The 10,072-nt window shown below is 39.0% G+C and overlaps 1 protein-coding gene across 1 annotated transcript; it reads left to right on the top strand.

Moving 5' to 3' along the window:
- Positions 1 to 3,933: 3,933 nt before the first annotated feature.
- Positions 3,934 to 6,630, top strand: USP26 (ubiquitin specific peptidase 26). Its single transcript, XM_068963122.1, has one exon. It carries the CDS (start codon positions 3,934 to 3,936, stop codon positions 6,628 to 6,630), a length of 2,697 nt encoding a protein of 898 aa, XP_068819223.1.
- Positions 6,631 to 10,072: the final 3,442 nt, after the last annotated feature.

Here is a 10,072-nt window from a genome sequence, read left to right as displayed (position 1 = left end):
TTTGACAGTTACCACCATCTGGTATTCTATATATTTGATATTTGTATATTATTATCCCTCTACTAGAATGAAAGTTTTATGTAATCTTGGGTGGTTTTTTTTTTTCATTTTTCTATAGCTGGTGCTTAATACAATGCTTGCTAGTGTGCCATACAAATTTGTTTCAGGAATGAATGAATAATGAATGCCTATTGGGTTTTGAAAATCCCCACTTCCCATTTGCCAATACCAACATATTCATAACCATATATTTTGTATGGTGACCATAGTTTCTAAGCCCAGATTAAAACATGTCACCTAATTGGTGGGGAAAATACTTTTATTTTGCACTGTCTTGGGAAATTCAATGTGCTTATTAAGTATATTCTACCTAGGATCATAGTCTTATAGCATAGAGTCATCAAAGGAAAAAGATGATCATTTTTCAGTTATCTTAATGGCCCTGATAGTGTATTTGGCTTATCCTAGGACACTAAGCTATGTTTAGTTTAAAATAAGTGTGAGTTGAAGTTGTTGGGTTTTTCCAGCTCTTGTTTAGGCTTTGTGGAGATACCTAGGAATTACTGGAAACCTCTGGTACTATCCGGTCCCGTCTTTTCTACTTAGTGCATTCTGTGCCTAGCATTCCACCTCATGGGTCCTGCATCATTTCTATCCAGTAAGGCTTGCTTGAGTAACCGTGCAGGATTTCTCCCCATATGCTAGGTTTGCCTTTGTTCTATCACTTCGAATTCTTGAAATAATGACAGCATGAATGGTGGGAATAAGGGATACAGAGGGTAAATCCTCACAAGTCCTCATTACATTATCTTACTACAGAATGGATAACCTGGGTTTCCAAGTTCTCAAGTTTGCAGGCATTCTTCCCAAGGACCAATTTCTTATTTGCTCCGCAAAACATTAGGTTAAGCCTCATCATTTTGCAGAGTTGTGGGTAGGGCTTGAGAAATCTCAGTCCAGGTGATCTTCTCTTTTGCAAAATACAGCTCCCACCTGTGGTATGTGTTAAGCTCAAGAAAATGGCAGTGAAATGATATTTTCCCAGATTCTCCCACTGGAAGCAAGGCCCCTTTAACTGTGATGTTTACACAGTGATGTTTAGAGTCTAAGATGTTTAGTGACAGTGAGTGCTCACATCCTTTTGTCCCTGAGAACACTGACTGCAATACTTGGCATGAAGCAGACACTCAAGAGCTCATAATCAGCATAAGGCAGGTGCTTAGCAAATACTTAGTGACCAAGAAGATCAATGTAAAGTGAATTAGTAGAATAACAACAAAGCAGACATTTCTACCTGGAGTATTTCTACCTTAGGAACAAGTTCTTGACACTGTAGGCCATGTCTCCAAATTTGATAGGAGTAGTGCAACTTTATGAGTTTCTGGTTATACTTTGAGACCAGCAGCTAGCCCAGTGTGTTACACTAGTAGGTGATTAATCAAACTTAATGTACTGAGTTTGTGGACAAAAATGAGAGAAAAGCACCTTGACTTTCATAACTTTTAAATGTAGTTGTCATCCATATGTTTTGAATTTGGTGAGGTTCTGGCAAAGGAGGAAGAGTATCATTCTGCTGAGGTTTACTTTAGGCTGTATAGAATAGTCACAAAGTTCTCTCCAGATGAGTTTTAAAGAATTGATACATTTTAGTTTAAAATCTTCCCCCAAACCTACCAATCAGAGTAAACCCTAAAAGCCTTTGAGTGATGAGGCAGAATCAAGAAAGGAGATTTAAGCTAAAGATGTGCTAGAAAGTGAGCAGTGACCATTAAACTGTGTATCAGCAACACAGTCCTTCATCTTCACTTCCAGTACTCGGTGGGCTCAAAGAAGTCTCCTTTATTTGGGAATGAAATGGAAGCAAGTTGAACTGGGAAGAAGGTATGACAAGTAGAGCCATCGTTTTGGAAACATGTCTCTACACTGTGTTTCTGAAAGCAGAGAGTGGAAATGCCGTGAGAGTCTAGATTATCTTGGCTATCATTTCAAAGAATGGATAACTATTTTTGATAAATACAGATCAACTGGGATCACAGCATTTTAAAATGCAAACTAGAAGTGGTTCTGTTGTAGGAAGGGGGAGGCCCCCGTACAGGGCCCCAAAAGTGGGCTCTTGTCTAACACTCAGAAAAGAATTGTCCGAGGAGACACGTGCTGACAAAGCAAGAGATTTTATTGGGAAAGGGCACCCGGGTGTAGAGCAGTAGGGTAAGGGAACCCAGGAGAACTTGCTCTGCTGCGCGGCTCGCAGTCTCGGGTTTTATGGTGATGGGATTAGTTTCTGGGTGGTCTTTGGCCAGTCATTCTAATCCAGAGTCTTTCCTGGTGGCGCACGCGTCGCTCAGCCAAGATGGGTGCTACTGAGAGGGATTCTGGGAAGTAGACAGACACGCGGTGTCTCCTTTCGACCTTTGCTGAACTCTTCTGGTTGGTGGTGGCTTATTAGTTCCATATTCCTTATCAGGATCTCCTGTCATACAACAACTCATGCAAATGGTTACTATGGTGCCTGGCCAGGGTGGGCGGTTTCAATCAGTGTGCTTCCCCTAACAGTTCTGGGGTTGTAGTTTCTCTCAAGTGGTTGAAATAGGAGCAATTAAGACTTTTTGTGGAGAGGAATAGTTTAAACTTCTACTTAGCACCAATAGTAGGACAGTGAACTATAAATAATCCAAGCACTTGAATTTGTAGTTGTGCTTCAAAGTTTTTATGGCCCCGTTTCCATCATGATAAACATAATCATTCTCACTTGGATTCATATGCACTTTTTTATATGGATGAGTGCAGTCCTTACTTTACTAAACGTAGGTAGATAGATAAAATACTTGATAAAACAAAAATCTCATTAATGTTTGCTTCACCAATTTTGAGTTTTTGATAATTTGGATAGGAATCAAGCAGAAGTTTCATTTAGTATTATTCATAAAGATAGGGTTTGTTGAGCAAGTTAATAACATAGACGAGATTCAGGAATAATATTTAACTATGTAGGGGGAAAATATAATTTCCAATCAATTCTTGGACATATGCTTTCTGATAAAAAACATTTGTAGTGCTAAGTGCTGAGCTATTCATTTATTCAAATTGGTTCACTACAGAGTTATTCAGAAATTTAAAATTTTGAGTGATTAAGTACATCCAATCCTTCCCGGCTGGTTTTGAGTACAGGGAGCTAGCTATGGTTATATGGACCCTGTGGCCAGAGCTGGAGTTAGCCAATTCTTTGATACCTGCTTTAAGCAGTGGTAGTTAGGCCCCCACGCTACATGGGGTAGAATGTATGGACTTACTCTGGTGCTACATGAAAGAAAGAAACCTAACAGGATTTGGAAGGAAGTAGATTCAACTGTCCATCTGTCATTGGGTTGAGGGCTGCATAGGGCCTCTCACTTTCTTATTCACTTATTGTGGTTGGCCTGTGGGGTCATTCTGTGACAAGGGGATTAGCATATCATATACATACACTTGAGACACTGTTCATTATGCCCTTCAGCTATGTACTGAAAGTCTTCCAAGTGTTTAATGATTTCAGTTGAAGTGTGGAAATTAATCAGGAAAGAATCTAGTAATGCAGTGGAAAAGAGATTTAGTGTGAGAGAGTATGGTTTGAATTCTATCCAAGCATTTCTCTGATAACTTAAATAATTTTTCTTGATTTTTTTTTTCCATAGAGGCTTTGCTTTGGGAATCAAGACTGCCCTCATGCAACCGTGGATAGCTCTTGAAGCATACTGGTTTTATCACTAGCGAGCTGGATTACCCAGAGCCTGAAGAGGCTCTAGGATAAAACTAACACTTGAAACAGGATCATTCTATATAGAGAACTAAAGAACTATTTCTTTGGTGTTGTCTGCAGAGGTGAACTTACTAACATATTGGAACTTTAAGATTGTCAATAATTCAAGATAGGTGTGTTTTATTTGTAAAGAAACCATGGTTCCTGTAGCAGCACATGGTTTTGTCCGATTATGGAACAAGAAGAATGGGATGTCTAAGTCAAAGGAAGCAGTCGTTGAAGTATCGGGAAAAAAGAAGAAAACTAAATTGGTGATCTGTTTCTATAATGGAGAACGCAGAACTTTTGAACTACATAATAATATTAAAGATGTGGTCGTTAGATCCTATGGAGAAAAAGTGAATCACCTGCATTTAACTTTCCAAAATAATAGCTTCTTTTTTATGGAAAAAATATCCTCCAAAGATGTCAAAAAATTGAAGGCATTCCTAGATGGAGTCTGTCAAAATCATCTTCCACCACCCATAAAACCTGATGTGGATAGCAGTGCCTTTGCCAGCACAACAGTACAGAAGACAGTTGATGAAACTTCATTTCAAAAAGTGGGTAAGAAGTCAGATAGTCAGTCTTTTGAGAAAGAAGAAAAAAACGGGACACCTTCATCTGCATCCGAATCACTAACATCTACCTATGAACAGTTAATAGAAGATGAATATGGGAAGAGGCAGAATATGGGAAGAGGAAGAAGCCCTCATTTCCAAAGAGAGAGTAGCTCTGTGAGACAGGGGAAATCCAAGAGACACCTATTAAGAAATGTAAGCCACAATGAGAAGAAAGAATTGAGGATAAAAGGGTTAAGACAGAGTAAATTAGATTTAGAATTTTTATTTAAGATCAGTCCTTACCTACATGGCACTAATCTTTTCCCAAAACTGTCTGAGAATATATATTTCACATTTCTGTCAGAAGCAGAGTATGGTAAGGACGACCCATATTGGGACAGACTCAAGCTGACTCTTGATTACTACCCGGAGAAACTATGGCAAGGCTTCCCCAATTTGGGAAATACCTGTTACATGAATGCAGTTCTACAGTCTTTATTTTTGATTCCATCATTTGGTGATGATTTACTCAATCGGACTTACCCATGGTGTAAAATTCCCCCTGATGCACTTAGCATGTGCTTGGCACAGCTGTTTGTCTTGAAAGATATTTATAACATAAATATCAAGAAGAGGTTACTTGCGAATATTAAAAAAACCATTTCAGCAGTTGCAGACGTATTTGCTGACAATGCACAGAATGATGCCCATGAGTTTTTAGGTCATTATTTAAGTCAGATGAAAGAAAACATGGGAAAATTAAACAAAGTTTGGAAGACTAAAATTGAATCTAAGGAAGAAAATTCACTTCAACCATTTTTTGTTGGCAGTGCAGCCAAGGAAGCACTCCTTTGTCCTATCATCACTAATTTCGAGTTTGAGTTGCTGTGCTCTATTACTTGTAAAGCCTGTGGGCATGCTGTTCTTAAGACAGAAGTGAGTAATTACCTCCCCATCAGTCTTCCCCAAGGACAGCAAGCACTTCCCTTTTCTATTCAATCTAGTCTTGATCTTTTCTTTGGAACAGAAAATCTTGAGTATACATGTGAGCAGTGTAAACACAAGAAATCTCATGTAAAGTATGAATTCAGTAGGCTACCTAGGGTCCTTATTGTTCATCTGAAGCGCTATAACTTTACTGAGTTTCGGTCCTTAAAGAAGGATGACCAAGAAGTCATTATTTCCAAAAATTTAAAGATATCTTCCCATTGCAATGAAAATACCAGACCACCATTTCCTTTAAACAAGAAAGCACATCTTATCAGTCTCAAATTTTTAAAAATCTTTCGAAACCTAAGTTCTGAAGCTATCAGTAAGTTGACACCATCAGCAAAGATGACCTCGGAATTCATGAAATCTTTGCCTTCATACATTGTACCAGACGATGAGCCCGAACCAGAAAAAGATCATGTTCATCATGAAGGTTCAAGAGAAGAAGAGAAACAAAAAGACCTCGGGAAATGCTCTATACTAAAGATACTAGACTCCGCATTGGCAAACTCACAAGATGGATTAATCGTTGCAAGAGAGCTGTTATCAGTGGCCTTAATGATGAATATGGAAGACTGCTCATTTTCTCTGAGAGAGATAACCATCAGCGACCCAGATGTATGTCAGAAAGTGTTTGAAAATCCAAAACTAAAGGAGGACGAGACAATCAATATGTTTGCAGATTTTGAGGCTGTGGCTAAGATCACCAAAGATAAAGATGAAAACGCCAAAATTTCAGAAGACGTTTCCCCAGTGGCTGAACAGACCCAAAATAAAGAAAGGATGAAAACCTATGAACAAGCCCTTTGGCTGGCACTGCTTCAAAGCTTTCCAAAGCCAAAGACTCAAAAGAAAAAGTGCACAGAGAAACTCAAAAGACCAAAGGAATCAGGTGTCCAGGGAACCAAGGTGAATTCCCCAGCTGCATTGCGTCGCAATAAAAAGTCTAGAAAAAAGAGCTGTTTAGGTACAGAGAAGACAGAAGCTGCATCCAACGAACCAAAAGGAGAAGCTGAGATGGAAGATGGTCAGGCCTACCGGCTCATTGGTGTTCTCAGCCATCTTGGGAAGAGCCTAAATTCAGGCCATTATATCAGTGATGCCTACGACTTTGTAAGGCAAGAGTGGTTCACTTACAATGATTTGCAGGTGACAAATATCGAAGAGGCTGAAATGCAAAAAGCTAGACTTTCCTCCGGGTATGTTTTCTTTTACATGCATAATGAGATCTTTGAAGAGCTGTTGGAAAGAGAGAGCTCCCCACTTTCAAGCACAGAGGTAGGGAAGATCTCTCAAGAGTAGAAAGAAAGACAGACTTAAATTGCACAAATCTGCTTGACTGCCTGTCTGGCTATCACTTTCTCCACGGAAGGAAAACTTTCAACTCTAGCCAAGCACAAAGGAGCAACTAGCATCCAGACCAAAGTTCAAGCAGAAACACTTACTTGAAAATAAATATTTGTTCTAGCCCTGATCGAGACACCTTAACCCACAGTTCTGTGATAAACATTCATCTCCCCTAATAGAGTAGAACTGTGCTTTCCATATTCTACTAATGCAGTGAATTTTGAGTGTGGTCCTCAAACCAGTACTATAAGAAACATGGAAGGACTTGTGAGAAATGCAGTTTCCTGATTCCACCATGGACCCACTAATTCTGAAACTGAGGAGAGAGGCAGCAGTTTGATGGCGAGCTTCCAGAAAGTTGGAGAATCACTTCCATAGTGTGTAGAGTATCTTGGTGTATTTTCCTGTTGTATGTTTGAATTGTTTATATTTTGTAAAGGAGTTTGATCACATTTTTTCTTATATTCATTCATACCTTTTCTTTGTAAGTGTATTAACATCAAAAGACACAAAATTACTCTTCTGCTGATCAGATTCAGCAGTTTGATGGGAAAAAGCAGTTTCTGAAGTTCTGGCAAAACAAATGAAAAAACTAGTTGCTGAAGCCCTGGCAATAAAACAATAGTTGCTAGGGTCCTGGCAATAAATACTAAATGAAGCCTGTAGTTTATGCACCCTCTTGGGCGTACGTAGATGAGACTGAACACCATATAAAGTCTACAGATTGTTTGCTTAACTTTTCCTTAATGCCAAAAGGGCTGTATACCATCAAGCTTAAACCCTGAGAATGGAGAAGTTGGTTTGCCCTCAAGAAATTCAACACGTTTTCCTGTTTGCTGGCAAAGTGTTCTTGGTTATCTAAGACCACCATGCCATTTTCTTCAGAGGGACACTTCCACTGCCTAAAAGGAATATAGATGACCAGAACTTTACCTGAAGGCTTGACCAAGCTTCACTCAACTTTATAAGACTAATTCCAGATGCTTTTACTTCCCTGGTGGCTCAGCTGGTAAAGCGTCTGTCTACAATGTGGGAGACCTGGGTTCGATCCCTGGGTTGGGAAGATTCTCTGGAGAAGGAAATGGCAACCCACTCCAGTACTCTTGCCTAGAAAATCCCATGGATGGAGGACCCTGGTGTCCATGGGGTTGCAAAGAGTCGGACACGACTGAGCAACTTCACTTTACTTACTTAAACCTTATAGTATGGTGGCCTTATTCCTTCAATGAGTAAACCATACATGCTTTAAAGTGTACTTGTAGGATTTCAAAGTCTTGTTACTGATTTGAAACAGTGTCAAAAAACCTGTGCCTGGATATGATCTGCTTCTGGGTAAAAGCCTCATGGATCCTGAGGTGGTCATATTCTGTTGAAGTGCCATGTAATTCAGGGGTTTAGTAATTCTGATATTAAGCTTGTGTCATCTCTGTAACTTAGCTTTTTGCTGTCTTTGAGGCAGTGAATTTGTAATGCCTTGTGCCTTTGCTATTAACAAATGATTTGTACTAAGAGACTTTCTTAACATCATATAAAAGGATTGAACGTTTCAGTCCCACCTTTTCCAGCATGGGTGAGTTCCACTTGTGGATGGGATATGGTTCTAGTATGGCTATATTAATCCAAGAGCATGTTGATGCTGTTCATTCTGGAGGTCCTTAAAAGAAGTGAATGAGAATTCAGTGGTGTGAGAAAGTTTAAAACTGTCCTCTGAGAGAAAAACCAGATTCTAAAGTTTGGGAAAATAAGTTTGTTCAGAACACAATGTATCTAAAAAGAGGTCTGAATGGAAGCTAAAGATTGCTGAGTTTGGGGGTGGGGGGTATGTTTCCTAGGTTGAATTAATTATCTCTGTGGAAGGTGTTGAAGACACAATAACGAGATTTGTTCAACTTGTGTAGCACCTCAGCAGCTGGAGTTTGGAATTCGATTTAGAGGAAGAGAGTGACACTGTTTTCCCAATTTCAGATTTTTTGCTTCTAATAGAATAGTTAAATCTAAACCTATTTTCGTTGGCATCAAAGCAAGAGTTTTGGAGAGTGAGGGAAAGTCATTTCTTTTTGAAAGGAGAATGAAGATGCTAGTGTTTTGTTGTTTTTTTGTTTTTGTTTTTTAAAAAAAGCTTAATCTGCTACATTTACTTTCCATTTCTTCATTGTCTTCCCTTTTATTATTTTTTTTTCCTTTTGAATGACTTTTTAAAATTTAAATTATTTTTATTTATAGGATAATTGCTTTACAATTTTTTTACTTTACAATACTGTATTGGTTTTGCCATACATTGACATAAATGACTTTTAAGTTTATTTACTTTACAATATTGTATTGGTTTTGCCATGCTAGAAGTTTTAAGAGTTAACTTTTTTTGGTGTGGAGTATAGACTATTGTACATTCTGCATATGCTGCTCTTCAGCTTGTTGCACTTCCAAATGCAGGGCAAATGAAAAGGCGAAGAAGGTTCTGATATTCACGAGAGGAAGGCTCTGTCCTCTGGGACAGATAGTTTGGGTGGAATTCATCACTGTTCTGTGAGAAAAAATTCTTGGTGCACAATGAGTGGCTGTATAATGTCTACCTATTACATTGTTATTTCAAATAAAAATTAAAGATTCTTAAGTGACTCAGGGACTACTTATTACAGATTTTAATTGGTTCTATATTTTACAGATCAGGTTTCTGGGTAATCTGTGGATATAAAAACTTTCTTTGACACTCGGTATTAGTTTTCTACTGCTTCTTTAAAAAATTAACCACAAGGCTTCCCTGGTAGTGCAGTGGTAAGGACTCTGCCTGCCAATGCAAGGGACTTGAGTTTGATCCCTGGTCCGGGAAGATCCCACATGCTGTGGAGCAACTAAGCCTGTGTGCCACAACTATTGAGCCTGCGTTCTAGAACCCATGTTCTACAACAAGAGAAGAGTACCTCCTGCTCCCCACAACTAGAGAAAAGTGTAGCAACGAAGACCCAGCACAGCTAAAAATAAATTTAAAAAATTTTTAAATTACTACAAAATGAAATGGCTTAAAGCAAGACAAATTTATTATCTTAGAATTCTGGCAGTCAGGAGTCCAAGAGAGGCATCACTGGGCTAAAATCAAGATGTTGGCAGGTCTACAGTCCTTCCAGATCCTCTAAGGGGACGACAGTCTCTTCTTTCTCGGCTCCTGGAGGCTGCCCATGTTTCTTGGCTCATGGCTTCATCCCTCCACCTTCACAGCCCACAATGCTGCACTGAGTCCTCACACTGCCATCTCTGGTTCGCCTGCATTCCTTTGCCACTTTTAAGAACCATGGTGAAAAAAAAAAAAAAGAACCATGGTGAAACTAAGCCAAGATAATTCAAGATAATCTCCCTATCTGAAGGTCAGCTGATTAGCACACTTAATTCCCATTTGTCT

Source organism: Capricornis sumatraensis, chromosome X (genome assembly GCF_032405125.1).
Source record: "Capricornis sumatraensis isolate serow.1 chromosome X, serow.2, whole genome shotgun sequence".
Classification (NCBI taxonomy): Eukaryota; Metazoa; Chordata; class Mammalia; order Artiodactyla; family Bovidae; genus Capricornis; species Capricornis sumatraensis.
Note: the sequence above shows the minus strand (reverse complement) of the source record. Positions and strands in the feature narration are given on the sequence as shown.